Source organism: Ceratotherium simum, chromosome 8 (genome assembly GCF_057802395.1).
Source record: "Ceratotherium simum simum isolate JZ-2026a chromosome 8, ASM5780239v1, whole genome shotgun sequence".
In the NCBI taxonomy this organism is placed as follows: Eukaryota; Metazoa; Chordata; class Mammalia; order Perissodactyla; family Rhinocerotidae; genus Ceratotherium; species Ceratotherium simum.
Genome location: NC_141907.1, coordinates 44359231 through 44381797, shown reverse-complemented (window position 1 = coordinate 44381797; position 22567 = coordinate 44359231). Strand labels below are relative to the sequence as shown.

The following is a 22567-nucleotide window of genomic DNA, read 5'->3' as shown; positions in this document are numbered from 1 at the left end:
AAAATAATACGTCTACCTAGTTGGGGTGCCTATGCTCCTAAACGCATATAAATATCTTGGGTTCTTGGTTTTCTTTTGTTTTATCTTTCTACTATTAACTGCTTGTTTTGAGCTTGTTGAAGAAAAGTACATAGGGATAGCACAAATCTTACAGTCAAAATTCAAACTACAAAGATACCTAAATTTGCAACTTCTACAAACTATGTCCTTTAGAATTTAGATGACAAATGAGGAAAATAACTCATTCCTCTTTGAAATATTGTCATTATGTAAGCTTTGCTTACATTAAAATTCAGGAATATATTCACACCTCTTTTGAACCCATTTTTAGCAGAAAATACTAATGTAATATAGCTACTGTTTTTCCTTTTCTTAAGCCCCTTCTCACCTAGGCACAAGCATGTTTAATTTCTGAAATTTCTGTGTGGGATAACACAGTGTTATCTGCCTAAAGAAAGTCCTCTTAAGAATTATAGAAAGTCACATACCTTTCAAGGAAGGAAGACAATTAAATCATATTATATGCTGAGAAGGACAAACTGAACATCTAACGGTCTCCTATGTGCACAGTATTCTAGCTTTGTTAAATAATATATTTATCTGCAAATAAGTGATACCACTGTGCTTTTTAAACCAGGTCGTCTACAGTTTAAAGACTAAAAGGAGGGGCCGGCCCCGTGGCTTAGCAGTTAAGTGCGCATGCTCTGCTACTGGCAGCCTGGGTTCGGATCCCAGGCGCGCACCGACGCACCGCTTCTCCGGCCATGCTGAGGCAGCGTCCCACATATAGCAACTAGAAGGATGTGCAATTATGACCTACAACTATCTACTGGGGCTTTGGGGAGAAAAAGGGGAAAAAAAAGGAGGAGGACTGGCAATAGATGTTAGCTCAGGGCCAGTCTTCCTCAGCAAAAAGAGGAGGATTGGCACGGATGTTGGCTCAGGGCCGATCTTTCTCATAAAAAAAAAAAAAAAAAAAGACTAAAAGGAGGCAGAGAAGAAATCTAAAATAAATTCCACTTTTTCTGAGTGTGAACTTCCAAACCAATGTGAAATTATTTTAATGTACAGCAAGAAACTGGCTTTTATATAAATCAATCCTCAAGAAACCATACTTTCAGTTGGCTCTCCTATGCCACTATTTTAATACTTCAATTCATCATGCATACCACTGCCAGACGTTTCTTAAACTTTGCTCTCATGGCACTTATACAAAAATTTGATTTTCAAGGCCTCTCATACCCTGATATCTATTATTCAATCTAACCTTTTTTTTTAACTAGCCAGCATGTATGTATCCTCTTATCTTCTGTTTTCTCACTTCCCCCCTACAAGTCATAAATATTTCTTCATATGGTCATTTGCTTATACCGTTCCTTAACCTTCAAACCGTATCCCTCCTTCAAGGGTCAACTCAAATTTGCCAACTCAGAGATCTTTTCTTTCACCAAATACCGCAGTTATAAAATATACAGACAAGAAATTTAAATGTGCACAATTTTTTTCAATACCAGAATGAGAATTTAAACTATGTAATGATTAAGAACATGTTTTATATCTCTTTTGCATTACCTACTGCATCCAGCACTGTTTTGAATTAAAAGTCAGAAATAAATACCTCTTGACTAAGTAAAGTTCAGTGCTTATTTTACACTGAGATATTTAGTATTTCATATACTCTCCTCCCCACAATTACATATCAGATAAAAAGAAGTTGTCCTTACTGGCATTTCAAATTATTCATAAACATGGGTAGGTATATATTGCTAAGATTCAAATGACCGCATCAATTTTTGGAAACCTAAACCATGCCAATGGCCTGCAACATCCTATAACTACTACCTCTCTTAATGCCATTATCCTACATCTGGGGACCCTCTGAATTTCTGCAATAGGAGGAGAGAGGTACCATGAAGGACTAGAAGGAACAGCTTTAGAGTCAGAGCCTGGAATCTGAATCCAAGTTCTACCTCTTACTGGCTGTGACCTTATACAAATTATTTAACTCCTTTCAGTCTCAGATGATACTCCTATAAACTGGAGATGAGTACTGCCACCTAAAAAGATAACTGTGAGGATGAAATAACATGGCACTTGAAAATCACATGGCATATCAAAAGAAATCAAATGTTACTTTTCTTATTTTTCTATTGACTTGAATTTCAAATCTGAACTTGAAATGTTTTCCCATTAACACAATGTTCCAAATAGTGGTTAATTTCAATAGTACAGTACTCCTTAGGACTGTCTATATGCATACTTGTAATATTTTACACATGGATTGGGGGGGAGGGGCAGAGAAAGAGAGAACCTGTCCATGTCTCCCCTCCCCAAAAATAAAAACTACTGGAAAGAAAAAACTATATACAGAAAACGTGCACACACACAAAGTTTAAAAGTCCAAACAACTTATTTCTCTAATAAATAGATATTCTCCATATTATTATAAACTGTGAAAAGGGTAAGATTTTAAAGTCCAGGGTCTATAACTACAAAAAGTTTTATTACTTGAATATACCTTGCAGAATCATCATTATCATGAGTTAAATAACACTCTCCACTATGATTTTTACTATTTACTGGACTTTGTCATGGAAAAAAGAACACTTATACTAGGACAAAGCTAGGGTAACATGCTTTCAGTGTAAAATCTAAGTCTAGGAAAGCTGTGTTATTCCATACCTTGTTAATGGTAATGATGTTATTTGCAATCACAGCTAGCAATCCCACATCTGTTGGCCTAGGAACAACAAGAAAGAGTCAAAAAGGAACAAACCCTTAAAAGAAAACTTCATTCCCTGTAATAGATACTTCATTTAAATAATTCACTTACTTTAGTTTTATTATCTGATTGTAAAGTTGCAAAGCCTCCTCTGTACGACCCTGAAGCTGCAGAATATAGGCCATCTGCCCATGAATGATGGCCAGTTCTGCCTGTGGATCTTCCTCAGTCCCATCCTAGGCAGAAGAAACATTTTTTGTGTGTGAATTCTTCAAATTGATCCACATATTTATGAAGTGATCCAAACATTCAAAAGATATACAATCCTAAAGAAGACACACAATTTTCAGGAATTTTCCCTTAGAGTCAGTTTGTTAAAATTTAGGAATTGTCACCAAAAGATGTAAGTTTAAATGAGAATGGCATAAAGACAGATTCTGGAAGAACAGGGCAACAAGCTCAGGAATACCATTCATTGATCATTATCATTCTCTAAAACCTAAGAATGAAAAAAAAAAACAGTAAAAGACCAGATTGCAGGTTTAACTTTTTACAGCAATACCCCTAAATTCTAGAAACAATTTTCTCATAAGAACACATTTTAAAAATGCTTCACTCTTAATTCTACCATAACTCCAATCCAAAGATTAAAAAGTTCTAATTATCATCATACAAAGAACTTAAAAAGCTAAAACGAATTCTGTAATTAAAGCAGCAGCTCTCTTAACTGACACTCCAGATTCTCCATTCCTCTGGAAAGGCTGACTGATGCCCACACACAACAATGTCAAGACCAGGAGGCTGCTCTCTTTTACCACATCTAGAACTCCTGCTCTCAACTGGTGAGGGTATGCTGACCAGGAGTCAGATATGTTTGTTCCAATCCCATGATGCTAGTTGTGTTTGATAAGGAAATGATAAAACTTATTATAGTAAGAGAAGAACCATGAGTGTGAAAAGAGACTTGTTTCAATGAAAACTACGCTGAATGCTCAGAAATATTTGATAAAGGTGAGTGCCTACAGAAAATTACTGTCTAATTAGATGTGAGACAGAAAACACTAAGAGATTGGTGAAAAAGTTAATATCTAATAAGAATTCTGTAATGAAACTACTTCACAACTGTCTTTAAGATATTGCTGCACTTCAAAAAAAAAAAAAAAAACTGAAAATCACAACTGTTGGATTAGGTAAGAAATATGCATGGAATTCCTGTGAACAGACCCATACTCAAAGACCTGAGTGCTACACCTAAAATGGGAAAATGAATTTATATTTATATGAATTTAAAATAAAATATGCAACGCATATAAAAATTTTTGTATTGTAATTTCTCACCCTAAAAGACTCCATCAAATAACTGATCAAGAGGGTTTCTACTGTGATTCCTAATTCATGAATCACCATCTATTCCAAAAAATCAATAAATACTACAATGAAGCCTCCTACAAATTTATATCAGTCAGAAATGTAACATTCAGGTTTAACAAGAGTGGAATACTTACAGAATCTTCTGATAATGAACGGCGGCAAAGATCTATAGGAAAAAATGATTTTAAAATTAACATTGCCTGGTAACTTCCATTTCTTTCACTATTCCAAAAAGCAAGAACTAAATTCTTGGGGCCGGCCCCGTGGCTTAGCGGTTAAGGGCATGCGCTCCGCTACTGGCAGCCCAGGTTCGGATCCCGGGCACGCACTGACGCACCGCTTCTCTGGCCATGCTGAGGCCGCGTCCCACATCCAGCAACTAGAAGGATGTGCAACTATGACATACAACTATCTGCTGGGGCTTTGGGGGACAAATAAAAAAAAAAAAAAAAAGAACTAAATTCTTGGGCAGAGGATTTCAAGATAAATTTAATAACAAGCAAATTTGAAATTTATCATTTGCATCAACTATATTGCATAAATATTATCAGTCCCTGCTTATTCTAGTTCTTTGGCTTTTTCTTTCATTTGTAATTTTGTTAAAAAAATTTTTAGAGAACTTTTTTTTTTTAAAGATTTTATTTATTTATTTTTCCCCCCAAAGCCCCAGTTGCATTTTAAAATGAAAGTGGGATATTCTACATACTATTTTGAAACCTCTCTTCCTCCATTTAATATACTGTAAACATGTTTATGTTATAATATAGATCTACATTACTATTATTTTTAATGACTGCACAGCAATCTATTTTGTAGTAACAGAACAGAAACTCACGTTTCTAAATTTTTTCTTATGAACATCTCTTCAATTAGCATTCATACAAATACATATATGAATTTATCTAATTATTTCCTTAAATTTCTAGAAATAAAAATCTTGGCTCAAAGGGTATGCAAATTTTAAAATCTGCTATACATCATCCAAACTGCCCACTGATAGTCTGTACTACTTTTACACTCAAACCTGCAATCTATGAGAATGTCCTTCTCCCATAACACTGTCAATACTGGGTATGATCAAGAAATTATAACTCTCAAACATATTTTTCCTCTCATGATCCTCTAACCTCTGTTCTTATTTTAACCTTCAACATTTAAGAGTAAAACAGACACAGTTTCACCTTTTTTTCCTCTCCACCCTACACTACAGTCCCTCTATCACTTTTATAGCTTCCAGGGAAAATGTATGCAGAACAAATACCTGACATAAGTTCTCTAATAAATTTTTTTTTTCTTATTTAAAAAATTCAAAGCATATAAATATTGTATATGGAAACATACTAAATGGAGTTAAAATGTGCTTGAATAGTGTTATCAATGTATAAATGTAGTGTACATGTGTACATATGCACACACACAAGCATACCATATTATTACTATACTTGAGTATCTGTTTAATACCAATAATAATAATAGCCAATATTTACTGAATACTTATATGCCATGTACTACTGTAAGTGCTTGATATCAATTAACTCAATTTACATTTAACATCTATAGTAACTTGTTCAAAAACTTTCTCAAAATTCAGACTTTAAGATCTGGTGTGGTTGAAAATGGACAAGTAGTCTGGCTTAGGGATAAGACAGAAATAGAGGCGAGATATGGTCAAAAACTCAAGAGAAAGCCTAGTTGAATTTTGAGAAATTCCCACTGCATCAATAATTTCCATTTAAAAACTTCACAAAATGTGATTTTTGGAAATACTTTGCAAAGTTATATGCACATTACAATTACGTATAATTTTAATTAACTTCTGACCTTCAGCCTTTTGTAGGATTTTCATTGCCTGATTCAGCTGGCCTTGTCCTATGAGTGCACATGCAGCATTGTAGCACAGTTCGTGTGTGCCTTCTTGGAGGCCCAAGTTCTCCTGTCACAGAGCAAAATACCAGTCAAACACTAGACAGGAATATTATTTCACGGCTGTGTGGGTACACGGAGATACTCACTGGAACCGCTTTTTCCCAATTGCTTTGAGCTGCAACAACTGCTGAAAGGTTTGTTTTTCTCTCTTCATCATAATCATCTTGGGAGTTTCGGACAAGATCTCTATACACAGCTAAGCATTCATCATAGCGTTCTAACCGGTATAACTGAGCAGACAAACAGCAAGTAAAAAGTCAGAGGAGAAGACAAATATAGTCTTATATCTCTAACACCATACAAACCCTTTTTGGAACCACTAAGTAGAAAACCTTATTCAGCATAACATGGGAAATCAACCGTTTTTCCTTTATAATTTTTCAATTAGTTCTGTGTGCTAAAACTCTCCAAGTTACTTGCAATGAATCCCTACTATACAGCAGATTTGTAGGCATGATTCAGAAAAGTCACTGTATTGACGTTAGGTAAGTGTCTAAGTGGGTTGTGAAAGAAAACCTTTCCAAAAAATCATCCTGTTACCTAAATCTGACTTACCATGAAAAAATTTTCCCATAACACAAAATGATTACTAAGCTCCAATAAACAGGAACAAAATTAGATGTTAACAAAAGAACTTAGTATTTCCTAGGAGTTCACTATATTTATTCTTCATTTTCTCTTTCCCAGAAAGGTGGTATAGTCTAGAGTAATATCAAGTACACAAAACATACTTCCTGCTTATTTCGTTCAAGTTGTTCTCAAAGGACAATAAGAACTGCCACTCTGGGCCCATTAGTCCACCATGTATGACACAGACTGGTATCCTTCATCAATCTCAAAATGCTGGAATTTACCCTAAACTTCCCCAGCTTACCTTCAAAGTTCTTTATACACCTACAATCCATAAACTTTCTTCAATCCATTTGAATTGTTAAACTCATACTATCTGTTTGGGACAATACGTTCAATATAACACTATTTGCCCTAAACTGACATTTTAAAAATCTTTACGAGGGTTTTGCTGGTTATAACATTTCTGTCCTCTCATCATTAATAGCCCTATTTTACAATAGGCTTAATTATATGTCTCAAAACCCTTTTAGAATAAGATATTTTCAGGAATTTCATAAACTAGCTGAATTCATTCAAATTCTTATCTATCATGATTTTATTTTAAACTTACAATAAAATACCAATCAAAAAGTAGAAAGAAACACAATTTCAAAACTGCATTAAGTAGGGGAGGGCCAGTGGCGTAGCGGTTAAGTGTGCGCACTCTGCTTCGGTGGCCCGGGGTTCGCAGGTTCGGATCCCAGGCATGCACCGATGTTCTGCTTGTCAAGCCATGCTGTGGTGGCGTCCCATATAAAGTAGAGGAAGATGGGCACGGATGTTAGCCCAGGGCCAATCTTCCTCAGCAAAAAGAGGAGGATTGGCGATGGATGTTAGCTCAGGGCTAACCTTCCTCACAAAAAAAAAAACTGCATTAAGTATATAAGCTCATTGGCCTTCATCTTTCCAACTAAAAAGGCCAAAGTTCATAGAACAGTTCTTAATTTTTTTAAATTTTCTAATTGCTCTGAGGAAGTCATTTGTTTATAGAACATTATGTATGCGATTGTTTGTATGAAGATCAAGAACAGGGAGTATGTCAAACCTCAAGAATTGGTTTGGTGGCAAGTCTTCTGGAGCATCAGGATGGGCTGGGGTTCCTCATCCCTATTCCTTCCTACAAGTAAAGTCATGCTCATGTAGGATGATTGTCAAGAGGTATTTTAAAGCAGTAATTACCACTTGTCCATAAAGCTCCTTTAGTTTGTCTGTCTGCTGATTGGCACTTTCGATTGTCTTCAAGGCATTCTCAATTCTGTTCAGCCTGTACTCGCAATAGGCCTTCTCAAAGGAAAGAGAGTTACTGAAAAAGGAAAAAACCGATATCTGATTATGTATTAGCTAACACTGCAGAACACCCACTATCTGCCAGACACTGCTCTAAGCACTGGATCTATACTAAGTTATTTAATCTCCATTAACAACAAATGAGGAAATTGACAAAGGTAACATGTCTGAAAATTAGACAGCTCCTACGTGGCAGCAAATATTACATCCATTTCCCTAGCCTCTCTTGTTTTCATGGATATTCTTATTAGAATTATTGGCCTTTTGAAACAAACATTAGAGAATGAAATCATTAATCAGCTAATTAATTGTCTTAGACATAAAGATAATCTGAATACTATTTTAAATGGGTTATTATAGAAGTTTCCTAAATCTACTAACCAAAAAATAAGCCATATAAAGCTGCTTTTAATTTGTTCAAGAAGCAAACGATTAGCAAAGAAAAAGTAACTAGATATCTTAAAAACATAGTACTTGAAACCAAACAACTGGTAAACACACAACTACAAAAACACTTACATACATTGACTTAAAAATTCGTCAACATTAATATGACACCTGAAACTCATTTTGAAGTTTCAACCATAACCCATGAGGAAAAATGTTTATCAAAGCAAATGACATTATCCTTTACGTACTTGCCTAAAATAAATTATTTGAAAATTTCCCTATCTTACAAAATTGCCAAAATTCAAAATACTGAATTTTAGCATAAACATGTTTACCAGTAGAAAGCAGTGTCCCCTTTAATTCCTTTTTATTTTTAATGATATTTAATGATTAGTTTTCAATCTGTAATACATGTACATGGCACAAATAAAAAACCAAAAAGGTATACACTAAGAGGTTGTACTCCCACTGCTATCAAATCTACCCTGTTCCCCCTTACCTCCTACAAGTGACTATTTTTATTCACTGTTTCTCTGTCTAGTGTTTGTTTTTGTAAATACAGGAAAATACACATATAAATTCTTATGTCGTCCTTTTCTTATAGAAAAAAAAAGTATACTATATACTGTTCTGCACCTTATACACCAGTTTCTCATTAAAGATTAAATATGCTGCAAACTTTGTTCAAATACACATTTCTTTTGGGGCTTAGGTATAACTGCAAAGAAAAATCGAATTACAGTAACAATTTAGAATATAAGTTCACATTTAATGAAATGGTAAATGAAACAAATAAATGAAAAAGATTAATAATAACAAAAAAACTGCTATATATTCTAAACACTGCTGAAGAACTCTGACACTGCAAGATCTTGGCCTAAAATCACACTCACCTAAAAAATTCTCAAAAGAGGTAGGCAAAAGGTTGGGCTAAGACTGCCATACCATCCTAGAGACCTCTATCAACCTAAACACTTATAAGCTATACACTTATGCATTCCTGCACTATATGTTCTGCCCTCTCTGCCTTATTTTTTTTTTTAATTTAATTTCTGCTAAGTTGTTCTCTCTATGTCTTCCAAGAACTCTTGTGACACAAATGTCCCACAGGCCTCCACAGTTTACCTCCTTAGTGGTTCAAAGGGAAGACAGGGGTAAAGAAAAGGCTCCCTGAGGCAGAAAGGAACAAAAGTTACTATTGCTCCTTCCAGTTTCAGAAGCACTACTGGCAAGCAAAAGAAAAAAAGAAGAAAGAAAAGAAAAAGGTCAAAAATCTCTGAACAGTGGGGAAAAAACCATGGAAACGGTTATGACTGTGTTAAAAGTGTTTCTGATAACTGCACAAACAACTAATTTTATCACTTACTTGGCTAACACTTTGGTGTGAGTATTGATGACATTCAAGGCTTCCTTGAAACTTCCATTCTGGATAAGGCATACCACTTTACAGTGTAGGGCAGTTACATCATCCTTGTTGATCTGCAGTACTAGATAATAATTTTAGGAAAGTAATTTTTAAATCCACTCCCCTTTCATATTTTTATTACATTTTCCCACCCCCCGCCTCAGGAAGCTACATTTCCAATTTTATTACAGCAGAAATGATTAGCTGAAACATTTTTTAAAATGGCTGATCTTCATTTTTAACTTAAGAAGTGATGATAAGGGGCCAGCCCCATGGCTTAGTGATTGAGTGCGCGCGCTCCGCTACTGGTGGCCCGGGATCGGATCCCGGGCGTGCACTGACGTACGGCTTCTCTGGCCATGCTGAGGCCGTGTCCCACAGACAGCAACTAGAAGGATGTGCAACTATGACATACAACTATCTACTGGGGCTTTGGGGGGGGAAAAAAAAAGGGAGGAGGATTGGCAATAGATGTTAGCTCAGAGCTGGTCTTCCTCAGCACAAAGAGGAGGATTAACATGGATGTGAGCTCAGGGCTGATCTTCCTCAACAAAAAAAAAAAGAAGTGACAATAAGGAAAGTTACAATTAGTTAGATTTTCAATGAGAGAGATTCCCAAGAGGTATGTACCAAAAAAGTAGAGTGAAACAAAGAAGCAAGAAAGAAGCTGTTTTCTATAGCTTTTTCTCTTGGGACTCAGGCTACAACATATATAGTTCATTACTTCAAAGGGAAAGAAAAAAGTTCATGTAGAATGTGGAAGCAAACGACTTAGGTTTGAGTACAAGCTTGTCACCAAATGCCTTGAGGTCTTAGACAAGTCACTTAACTGTTAAATCTCAATTTTCTAATCTGCAAAACAAATATGAAAGCATTATCTATTTTACAAGGTTATTGAGAAGATTAAATGAGAATATTTTGGAAAAATCTATAAGCTGTAAAGTATACAAACACGATTTATCTTGCTGCCAATGTTTCCAAAAACCATTCAAAATTTCCCATTTCACATAAGATGACCAAAGAGAAATAAAGGACTCAGGTGGCCAAGTTTCAATGCTAACCAAGCTGTTCAGTATCAGAATGACCAGCATCACTCCCCATGTTCCTGGGCAACCATAGGAATCCAATTCTCAGTCTAAGAATCAAAGTAATTTCTACCAATTAAGAAAATATACACCGGAGAACAAACTGACAGCCCTTGCTGATTAAAGAATTCCTGCAAAATATTTACTACACTGATGAGTGGTACCAGTTGCAGGCCTAGCCAAAGGCTAAAGTTAATCCAAAATAAGTTTAAGAATCAAATAATTCTAATTAGTAGCTATTTTCCTCAATGTCTATATCACCAAAAGTGTATTGTGAGCACAATCACTTCTTTTTACATTAATCCAGCAATAGGTTGTTGAAATTATTTATACAGTTGTGTATGTTACTGACATACCTTGCATGTTATCACTGCTGTGAACAGCCAAACCTCCTCTTGGTAATTACATTTCTAAATCTAACAAATATAAGCGCATCTTCAGTACAGAAGAATTTAGCACAACAGAGAGCACTAAAAAGCATGGCGATATTACAGTTACATAACAAAGGATAAAAGAATTTAATGAGTGAACTTCACAACGAAGGCAGTTTACTTGAAATGATCAGTTACGCGACAAAACACGGGCCAAAGTTTTCTCCAACGTTTTTTCAAATGTTAGTGCTTTTACATACACATTTTCTGGTCTAATGACGTTGGAGAGATTCTATCTGTGGGAATGACAGGCCTGACATCCAGATCCAGCCCTTCCCTCCACCCTGAGTCTGCACAGCTCGCACCCTGTCAGCCCCAGCTTCTAAATTACGTGTCCCTAGCAGGTTCCTCCCCCTGCTGCGGCCCCAGAGAAAAAGCTCCCTCAGCAATTCTGTCTTGATTCCTCCGCCAAAAGCAAGGAGAAAAGGAGGTAATGGAGAATAGCTGCGAAATTAGGCGTGAAAACAGAGGAGGAAAATAAGAACAGTTTGGAAGAGGCGCCGGGGGCTGCGGTCTCTTTAAATCCCTCCCTCGCTTCTCGTGGCGGGTAAAGAGGGAAGTACACGTGGCTCTAAGCAACCTGGGACCCCGGGCTGGCCGAGTGCATCGGGGGGGGCTGCGACCTACGCCCGCCGGGCGTTCGGGCCCGAGCCGCGGGCGGCGGGGGTCTCTCCTCCCGGCGTGTACTCGGAGGGGGTCGCGCGCGCCGGAAGGAGGCCGCGTCGTCCCACCGGCCCGGGCTCGCCCCGGCGCCCGTCCCGACACTTACGCTTGTTGACGGTCTTGAGAGCGCGCGTGAAGTCGCCATTCTGGCCGTAACGGTTGACTTCACTCCAGAGCGCAGGCACCGAAACCCCCCCACTGCCGCCGCTCGCCATCTTGCAGGAGACGCGGGAGGGGCGGGGCGACCTCTACCCCGGAAGAGGATCTTGGAGGCGGCCGAGCGGAGGAGGAAGCCGGAGGTTGCTAAAGTTTTCGGAGTCGGGAGCATCTTTATTCTGGAGCCGGCGTTGGAAACCATAATCTTAGCTTGCGTAGCTAGAAATTTGCGTGGATAGAGTCGATGCTCCTTACCTGAAGCTAGTCTGGAGGAACGAGGCGTCGGACCCCGAGAGGGAGTGGAGAAGGTTCACCAGTCTCGGCTCAAAGCCGAGCGACCGCTGCGGGCGAAGCAGAGTCCTGGTCCTACAAGGCTGAGCCGGGGGACAGTCTATGGAAGATAAAAGGTCTGTGGGCTGGTAAAATACCAACTAGAAACCGTAGGGATTCGTTTGAAAGAGAGAGGCAGAGAGAGAGGACAGAGGCAGAGAGACGGCTTCTAATTGCTGCTTGAGAATACTTCGTAGAGGAATTGGCATTTGAATGGGATCTTGAAAGATGATTAGGAAAACCTGGGGTTGGTTCTGGGTAAAGTTCCGGCAGAGAAGCGAATATGAGGAAAGGCACAAAAGAAGAAAAGAATCTCCAAGTGCAAAGAACGTTTGGTGAAAACCCCTTGGCTGCCCTTTGGGCTCCAGTTCAGGAGCAGTCGGCAATAAGGCCAGGAGGGTAATGTGTTTTGGAGTGAAAATGCCCAGGTTCAGTTCCTGTCTTTGTGACTCACTAGATGTCTGTGAACAAGTTACTTAACTTGTCAGAGTCTCAGTTTTCCCAGCTGTAAAACAGGAATAATATAAATTGTTCTAGGGATAAAAGATACTTCATGCATCCTGGCATAGTAAGCACTCAAGTAGCACATAGACACAGGGGGGGTTAGGGTTTTTGTAAGACCGTAAGTATCAAGATGTGTTTGAATGTCAGAACAGAGTGAATATCTATTAAGTACTCTTGATGAGAATGACAGGACATTTTATTGAACACCTACTCTGCAGACTAATATCCTGTCACGATCCTACCAACTCCTGCCACTTTCCCTCACCTTTCTTTCCCGGCAACCTAGCTGACTCCTTTTCATCCTTCAATATTTCTGTAACCTCTGGTTCCAGGTTACAAGTTACTTCTGTGACCTTGCAGTCTGCAGCGTTCCTGGTTACACTCCCTTATAGAGCTCTCTACTGAGCACGGATCATTGTTTAAGGCCTGTCTCTCTGTAGATAAGACTGTAAGCTCACTGCATTATCCCTCAGATCTAGAACACTGCCTGGCACACAGTTGATACTCAACTTTTCAACTCAATGAGTTTTTACTTCTTATTTCTTCCCTAATCTGTGAATTCCTTGAGGGCAGAAGGTATGTCCAGCTCATGGTTATGTACTATGGTGCTTGGCACATTTCATTTCTGGTCAGTATAGTACAGTACAACAACAGCACTAATGGTCGAGTGAACTCTCAGGAGGATGTAATCTGTGAATTAGTAAAAATCGTGGGAAGAGCTGTGGACTTTCACTGGCTGTGGAACTGTCACACGTTTCAAGCCAGTTATGCCTAGATTTCAGGGGGGTTAAGGGAGTTCCAGATGACATTTGGTATACCCAAAATTTTGTGTGAATTTTTCTGAGGAAAGGTTTTGTAGCTTCCATCAGTCTCCAAAGGTGTTTATACCACCTTCTCTCTTCCCCTCCCCCCAAAGGTTAAGATCTACTCCCTTAGTAGTGCTTTTCTAACTTTTCAGAACATTGACTTTATATAAGGATTCACAATTTCGATTTTTGTTATCAGTCTGATCCCATATACTTCATAGCTTCTAGAACTTTCTCAGAATTCTTCTGCTATGGATTCCTATGTTTCTACTTTCTGTCATTTTAATGGGGTTTTGTGGCAAACAGCATATAAATATATGGATTTTGTTTGTTTGTTTTGGTGAGGAAGATTAGCCCTGAGCTAACATCTGTGCCAATCCTTCTCTATTTTGTATATGGGATGCCACCACAGCAAGGCTTGATGAGCAGTGTCTAGGTCCACGCCCAGGATCTGAACCTGCGAACCCCGGGCCACCGAAGCAGAGCAAGTGAACTTAACCACTACACCACCAGGTTGGCCCCAAATATATGGATTTAATCAGCTAGTTTTGACACAGGAGTCTTACAAACCAGCATGATCTTTTAAAGCATATATCTACTTCCACTCTTCTAACCTCAGGATAAAATCCAAACTACAAAGCCTAGTACATAAGGTCTTTTGTGATCTAGCCTCTGCTTGCCACCATCTCAACCCACATAGGTCTTTTGTTACTCCCCTTGCATGTTATACTCCTATTTAGTTATGTGTAGTTCCGTGTTGCCATACCTCTTGGTATGTGCACATTTACTCATTCAAGAAATATTTATTGAGTGCCTTGTGTCTGCTGGTGTCAGGCATTACACTAGTAGCTAGGGATACAATTAACAACAAAAAGACAACCCAGTGTACTCATGGAATTTATTTTCTAGTTGGGAGAGAGAGGCAATAAACAGATATATACTATGTTTGGTGGTAGTAAATTCTATGAAGAAAATTAAGGAAAGGTATGAGGAACTAAGGATAGAGTTAGAGTTCTTCCTTTGTGTACTTAGAATACCCTATCCTTTATTCCATATTAAGATGATAGTGTTTGAAATCGTCTGCCCCTGGAAGACTCCAAGACTCATTAAGGGCAGAAATTGGATCTTGTTCATTGTTGCATCCCCAGGGTACTGCACATAGTAAGTACTCAAAAACTTATTTTTGCACTAATAGATTTATGATTTCTGAGAAGCTTCCATATACACTACCTTATATTGTCATTTTGTCCACTCTGAAGCAGGCAGAAGAAATATTTAGCCCGACTTTACAAATGAGAACTTAAGCTCAAACAGGGATGTGACCAAGCAAATCTTTTAATTTCCATTCCACTGCTATTTTCACTGTACTACAATGCTAGATTAACAACTCCACCCTGAGTATTTGAGGTTGTAGGAAGTTAAATGCAAAAAGCACCATTAAAAGCAAGCATTTTCATTGGCTTTCCAAGAACTGCTGGGCTAAACATGGCAGGGAGAGACTGGATGTTCCATAGCACGCCATGCTTCTTTTAAGCCACATTATACTCTCTGCCTTTTTTTTCCCATTTTTAGAAATTAAATCAGCTGAAGGGAATATCAAATTCAAGGTAATTTTTCATGGTGAATCAATTCCATTCATTCCATCCTCTACAGTCTGCCAAATGGATATTACATAATGCATTTATGTGCCAGGTGATACTTTACGTATAGACTCATTTAATTCTCATAACCACCTTATCAGGTAGGTACTATTAGTCCCATTTCACACGTAAGGAAGTTGAGGCACAAAAAATTTAAATAACTTGTTGAAGGTCACATCATCCCTCACCTGGACTACAGTAGCCTCTTAACCAATCTCTTGCTGCTGCTCTTGTCCACACAATAACCAGAGAGAACTTTCAAACACGTTAAATACATTATGTCATGTCCCTGCTGAAATTTTCCAATGGTTTTTTCCTGTCACTTTAGTGTGGCCTATAGGCCCCAAGTGATCTAGCCTTTGCTTAACATCAACACCATCTCCTACTCCGACCCTTGCTCACAGAGCTCCAGCAGTACTGGCATGTTTGCAGGTCCTCAAAAAGGTGAAGCTGTTTTACTTCCTGTTCCCTTAGTCTGGAAAGCTGTTCCCCTATCTTTGACATCATTCCTCTTCTCCCCATCACTATCCTCTCCCCATGGTTATTCTTCATGTGTGTATACTTCCCTGAATCTATCTGATTTATCTTTTATGGTTTGTCATCCTTAATAAAATGTAAGTTTTGTGAGGGTGGAGCCTTGTCTCTGTTCAGTGCTGTTTTCCTAAGGCCTACAATAAAACCACACAAAACATGTACTTCACGAATGGATGAATGAATAAAGCTTCACACAAGAGCTTATCTTTGTCTTTTATTTGGCTGCAGTGTTTAAATTTCAGAAGGCATTAATGCAATAGCAATTCTAAGCATGGCTTTATGATACAAAGTTTAAGTACCACATTATTTGGACACAATTTTTCTTCCCCTTTTTATGTTTAGCTACAAGAGTCCTATTAATACCCAAAGATGGCAAACCAGGTATGTTTGTGTAAGTTACTTTTTGAATACAGTTTAAATATTTTCAGACAAGTATTTACTCTAGCACTGATGAATTACTACTACTGAGGATATATGTACTCTAATAAGAAACTAATAGTGAAACTGATAATGATCATTGATAATGGTCAGTCCTGTCTACTGGTCTAAATCAGTGTTTGAAAATTTTCATGTACTGCACAGAAACAGGTGGAATTTTTGCTAGGTAAGGACAGAAGACCTGAAATAGCAGCCAGTGACTATTCAGAGACCACGAAGCCAAAGTTTAAAGATGTTAAAATCAAACCTTTTTAATTGTTCTCGTGAACATATGATAGAAAATTAAGCAGTACATGATTTTTACAATTCCCCCATCTCTGGCAGACAGCTAGGCATAGCACAGCAGAGCATAAGGCAATGTGAGGGAAATAAAGTGTAAAATGATATTTTCTCCTCTCTTGGAGCTTACAGTCCAACACAGAAAGAACTACTTGTAGCCACTGTAGCTAGAGGTGATTAGGGAAGATTTCATGGACACGGTGAAGATGAAACTCTAGTAATTAACAAGTAGATTTTAATGACAGAAATGAGGACATTCTAAGAACTAAAGGTACAGATATGTGACAGTCCAAAAATGATGAGGAAGGCCAGTTCCCTTGATGGGTTACATAAGTGATTTGTACCCTCTAACCCATGGAAAGGCTTCAAGGGAACCCAAGAACCAATGGAATCTGTTGGTAAATTTTTTGTGCAATTTTCTAGGGAGAGGATCAATGGCATTCATATTTTCAAAGGAGTCTATGTTGCAAAAGAGATTTTGAGTTGGTGTTGTAGGTCCTTGGCCAACCAGCTTCAAAAAGGTTGGGCTGAGAATGAAGATCTTCTAGATCAGGCTAGTAATGTAGAATTTGACTGCTTGAGGCTTTTGTACAGAGGATGGGTAAACAGGTTAAATTCAAGACTTCGTGATGACTTACATGTGAAAGTTCAGAGAAAAACTTCAAGGATGAAATCAAGCCTCTGATTTGGGACAGTGAGTGTAGCCAGAGCTATAGGCTTGGTGGAAGATGAACTAAGTTTGGAGTATTCAGACAGAGAGAAATGGACAGTTGAAAATACAAGTCTACAGACACAGAACTGAGAGTCAGTAATGCTAGTTTTAACTGAAGGAATTAGGATCATCCAACAGTTATCTGGTAAAATGGAGGTACTCAAACTTTTGTGAAAAGTGGAGCAACTCAATAGTAGGAAACATCAATACATAAGGGGAAAGAGTAATATAAGAGAAATGATCAAGATAGGGGTTGGAATATCTTGGTGTCTAGCCCAAGAAAGGAGTGGTTAGGTCAATCATAACACCAGAGATCAAGTGAAAGAAGTGGTAAGAGATGCTAGCTTGTTAATGGTTGAGAGGGAGGTGAAAAAGTGTAGACAGTGTAGGCCAGTGGCAAGGGTTTTATTGAAATTTCATCTGTAGCAGATTCTTATCATTTTGGGGGACACAGATCCTTTTCATAAAAACTACAATTGTCCCCTTTTCATAAAAGTGAACGTATACATAAAATTTTACATGTAAGTTTAAGGGGTTCATAGACCCTCTGATTAAAGTTTAGTGATCTATAAAATGTTTAGGGCTGCATAATCTAAGTGATTTCCAAATATGGTTTATAGCTTGATGCTAAGTCAATCTCTCAGAAACAACTGCTCCTTTAGAAGTGAATCTTGCTGGGTACACTGCCCAGACTTATACTATTAAAAGAAAGTAGTTATGGTTATCAACTGGGAGATTCCAATTTCTGAAAATGATGGAAGGCTGGGGATTATTAGTGTGGCTAAAATATGTATTATCAGAATTAAAAGAATTTTATGATCCACAGAGGCACCCACCATAGCCCTGTAAGATGTACTAAATCTTTTACTTGGAATGGGAAAGGTGACTCTACTTTTTTTCCTATGGGCAATTGTCCTTACACCCATCAGAGTTCTCCACATAGTCCCCTTTCTATGGCTGCCACAGTGCCCCTTCATCTTACTTAGTGTGCCTTCCCTATCTCTAATGCCAGCCTCAGCTTTTCTTAAAAAAAAGCAAAATCAAAACAAAACATCATCTCTAACTAGAGATAAATATACATCATTTCTGATACTGACTGCAAATAAAAAACCATGCCGTTAGAATTTTATAAAGATAATGTGAAAGAGGACTGTATTGCTTTTATCACCCTAAGATATAACCATTTTAACTTTCTAAAACTTATGAGTTGAGATACAGAAGGTCAAGTAGTAACTTCAGAGCTTGTATAACAGGGCATTATAAGCATTTAAGGAATATATTTCATTATGTTACCTACCTACCAATGACCATATAGTGGGTAAAAGAGATTAATTTTAAAATGTCCTTACAGTAATTTCACTTTGTTAGTTCTATTGAGTCTGGAAGTCTGGAGTGTGTCTTAGTCTGGAAGCTCTGCTGAAACCTGTCCACCATGGGTGACCCTGCTGGTATTTGAAATGCCAGTGGCATAGCTTTCAGCATCACAGCAACACACAGCTGCCACAGTATGACCACTGACGGTTGGTGTGGTTCCCTGATCAGGAAATGAACTCAGGCCTCGCCAATGAGAGAGCTAAATCTTAACCGCTGGACCACTGGAATAATTTCACTACTTATAAAGAAATGTTAATAAATTTGTACATATATTCTACTAACCCATGAATCTAGAGAAATATTTATCTAATAATAAATTTTGTTTGCTCTGATTTAAAATCTTTTCATCTTCTTGATTTTTTTTCCTGTAGCTAAACTAGAAATTTATAGTTTTTCGCCTAAAAAATGCAATGATGTTCTTTCTTATAAGTTGTCCTCTCTGATTTTCTTGTCAGCCTGCTTCAAGGAAATCCATGTGTTCAATATACTTGCTCGCAGTTTGGCCCACACCAAATGGTTGTTTAATCCAAATATCTGAGCAGCAAACTGAGCTGATCCTTCTGGAGAAAGTATGGTTGAACAGCCAAGACCTATTGGTTCAGAAAGGAAAAGACAGAAAATTGAACTATCAATTAGTAATGAAAATACCATGTAGCAAACTATTTTATATTCAGAGAAGTCCTGTTAGCCACAGACTGTAAAAGCAACTGTGTTACCCTTGTCTAAAGTAAGATCTGTGGAAGGAGTTTCCATATTTTCTGTGGGAATGGTAAAGTGATTATAAGAGGATAAGTAGTATTTACCTGCCATGAACAGATATTTTATATATATCATCTATCACTCTTCTCACTGAATCCATTTGCAAAGAAATTTACCTTTTTCAAAGTTCTTTTCACATACACTATCCCCTGTAAATCCCTGGTGAAAAGCAGTAGAAATAAAACAAAGGATAAGGTAAGTGGGTAGAGGCACTCTTCTTAGACAAACTTGAGGTATGTTAATTGTTTTAATAATTTTATACCTACTCCTTTAGTCCCTGCACTTGAACTATTCTAACATTTTTAAGCAGTAAAAAAGTCAAATGCAAAGAATAATTTTAAGTAATATCAGATGATAAATTCAAAAATAATAAGATCTAAAAGACAGTAGAGGAAGAAAGTTGAGGAAGAACTTCCCCAATATTCTTGGAATTCATCAGGCTCTTTGACTCTCACTATCCCCAAAAAGAACAGACTAAAGTACAAATCACAAGGTCATTTTATTAATTTGTATTAATAAATTAATTTATGCAGCTCCAATACTTACTATGTGACATTGGTCAAGTTACTTAATTTTATTGTCCTTATCTGTAAAAGGGGAATGATAACTAGTAGCTACCTTATGTGAGGATTCCATGAGTTAATACAGATAACATGCTAGGAGCACTGCCTGGCACATAGTAAGTACTCAGTGAATGTCAACCATTATTATTAGTATACTATATACTAATATATATACTATATTAGTATACTATACTATATTAGTATACTATATACTTAGTATATAGTAGTATACTAAGTAGAGTGTTCCACTCCAGTGCCTACAGCCCAGGACGCCCTTTTTGACATCAGGAAAGCTTAATTAGCAAAAAATGAAGTTATCTAGTGAGCATGCTATAAGAAAAAGAGAAAGGGAGTTTTCAGGATTTTACACAGGCCACTGTAAAACTGTTCCTCAGAAGATTATCCCCAATTCCAATGATTAGAATGTATAAATCTTCCAGATTCCCTGTCTCTCCTTGGACAGTACTAGATAAAAACTGCCAAATTTTTGGTCATCACATTTCCCTTTTTCTAAGCTCCATGGATAATGCCTATACTATTCCTCTGGCATAAACTTGGTTATAGCTTCATTTATAGCTATAGTAGATTTCTAACTTGGGAAGCTGATATCATCAGATGTCTAGGTAAAGATGGATTAATCACAAGATGTATCTCTGAAGTCGTATAAGAACAACAGTAAAGGGAATAAAGAAATAGACATAACATACAAGAACAAAGAGATAACAACAATAACACTTTGGCACCTGAAAGGCAAATGGAGTGGTAACTAACTTAGCAGACCAAGAAAATTTAATCCTAACCTGGAAGCAGGGAAAGATGAGAAACAACTTGACTGACTTTACAAAACCCACTCAAAGGTTGAGGAATTACTGGCACCAGATACCTCTGAAAGGAGGAGTGGGATGAAAATGGGGCTAAAAAGACTGAGTGAAAGCAAGAAGCAGTGAGGGGCCGGCCCCATGGCTTAGTGGTTAAGTGCAGGCACTCCACTACTGGCGGCCTGGGTTTGGATCCCGGGCGCACACCAACGCACCGCTTCTCCGGCCATGCTGAGGCCGCGTCCCACATACAGCAACTAGAAGGATGTGCAACCATGATAGAGAACTATCTTCTGGGGCTTTCGAGAAAAAAAGGAGGAGGATTGGCAACAGATGTTAGCTCAGAGCCGGTCTTCCTCAGCAAAAAGAGGAGGATTAGCACGGATGTTAGCTCAGGGCTGATCTTCTTCACACCAAAAAAAAAGAAAAAAGAAAAGAAGCAGTGAGGCCACTAGATCCCCTTCCCCACTCTATGTGCCTGAACAATTGCCCCTTCTGCACTATGGCAGTTTTAAATTTTTCTGAAGGTAAAACAGACTTTAGTCCAGACTTCTGTGGACTGGAGGACACCAGGCACAGTTAAGGCAAGGAGTGCCATAGTGAAAACGGGATCAAATTTACACACATATGTTAAGATCCCCAGCTTTCAGAATGCTGGCGACCACGTTTATTCCTCCAGGGAGCAGACTGAGACTGGAAAGGTTCTGGGTAATTCTGGTCAACACACGAGAAATGATCGAAAGACACTGATGTGAGGGGTTATTCAAAGAAAAACCCTACCAGATCACCCCACAGTGGAGCCTACTTTTGACAAGCAACACCCACTTGAACAGACCCTCCAATTGGTTTTTTACAGTTTCACTCTTAAACAAGAGCAAAGAGCCAAAGATTACCAGACAGCTGAGGAAAGGAACTAACGTGAAAAAATATATAATAATCTCAAAGAGATAAAAGATGTTATTACAAAGATTAAACAAGAAAAGAATGTTTAGGGGGCGAAGGAGACCAGAGAACAAAAAAGAGCTGTTGGAAATTAAAAATACTATATACAAAATGAAAAACTCAATAGAGTTTTGGATGTAAAGTTGAGGAAATATTCCAGAAATTACAGCAATAAGAGAACGAAAACAGAATAGAAATCAAGGAGGTCCAAATCTGAATAATAAATCCAAAAATGAGAGAAGAGAGAAAATGGAGGGGGAAAGGAGATTATTATCTAACTTACGAAAATTTTGCAGGACTAGAGAAGCAGAGCTCCACATTAAAAGAGCCCACTGAAAGCCCAGGATGAAAACAGACTCATCAAGACACACCTTTGTGAAATTTAACACTGGATAGACAAAAGATCCTCTAAGTTTCCCAAAAGAGACAAAATTCATAAATGACCTAGAATCAGAATGGTGGCAAGGCAATGGAGTTCTGAATAACGCCAGAAGCTACAAGACAATGGAGTAATGCCCTCAAAATTCTGCTAGAAAATGATTTTCAACCTAGAATTCTATTCCTAAATTACCAAGTATGTGTGAGGCTACAATAAAAACTTTTTAGATATACAAGGTCTCAAAAAGTTTGCCTTTCGTAACCTTTCCTCAGGAGTTCACTAAGAAGGCTCTCCAACAAAGTAAGAAGTAAATCAAGAAAGGGGAAGACATGGGACCTAGGAAACAAGAGATCCAAGACTAAAGAAAGGCAAAATGAATGTCTGGGATGATAGTAAAGAGAGATCTTAAGAAAATAGCCATGCAGTAGGCCTATAGAGAAG

At 37.9% G+C, this 22567-nt stretch overlaps 2 protein-coding genes and 1 long non-coding RNA gene across 6 annotated transcripts in view; 1 reads left to right on the top strand and 2 right to left on the bottom strand.

The window, feature by feature from the left end:
• Positions 1–12144, bottom strand: part of SRP72 (signal recognition particle 72) — a 27512-nt gene extending 15368 nt beyond the window's left edge. Inside the window, exons 1-8 of one of the 2 annotated variants that reach the window (XM_004419083.3) lie at positions 11999–12144; positions 9675–9795; positions 7811–7934; positions 6106–6249; positions 5915–6026; positions 4228–4259; positions 2834–2958; positions 2683–2740 (exon numbers count right to left, since the gene is read on the bottom strand). In XM_004419083.3, coding sequence (XP_004419140.1) covers positions 2683–2740; positions 2834–2958; positions 4228–4259; positions 5915–6026; positions 6106–6249; positions 7811–7934; positions 9675–9795; positions 11999–12107 — 825 coding nt within the window. In that variant the 5' untranslated portion in view covers positions 12108–12144. Of the gene's footprint in view, positions 1–2682; positions 2741–2833; positions 2959–4227; positions 4260–5914; positions 6027–6105; positions 6250–7810; positions 7935–9674; positions 9796–11154; positions 11232–11998 lie in introns of those variants that run through there. The other variant, XM_087434362.1, reaches the window with a different exon arrangement.
• On the top strand, positions 11607–16706 carry LOC147916450 (uncharacterized). The gene is made up of 2 exons (XR_015552922.1): positions 11607–14201; positions 14749–16706. It is a non-coding gene; the product is annotated as an uncharacterized LOC147916450 (long non-coding RNA).
• The window catches only part of PAICS (phosphoribosylaminoimidazole carboxylase and phosphoribosylaminoimidazolesuccinocarboxamide synthase), a 23530-nt gene continuing 17026 nt past the window's right edge, over positions 16064–22567 (bottom strand). For 2 of the 3 annotated variants that reach the window (XM_087434364.1, XM_004419082.3), the window contains one exon: positions 16064–19255. In XM_087434364.1, coding sequence (XP_087290490.1) covers positions 19089–19255 — 167 coding nt within the window. In that variant the 3' untranslated portion in view covers positions 16064–19088. Of the gene's footprint in view, positions 19256–19540; positions 19584–22567 lie in introns of all 3 variants that reach the window. The other variant, XM_087434363.1, reaches the window with a different exon arrangement.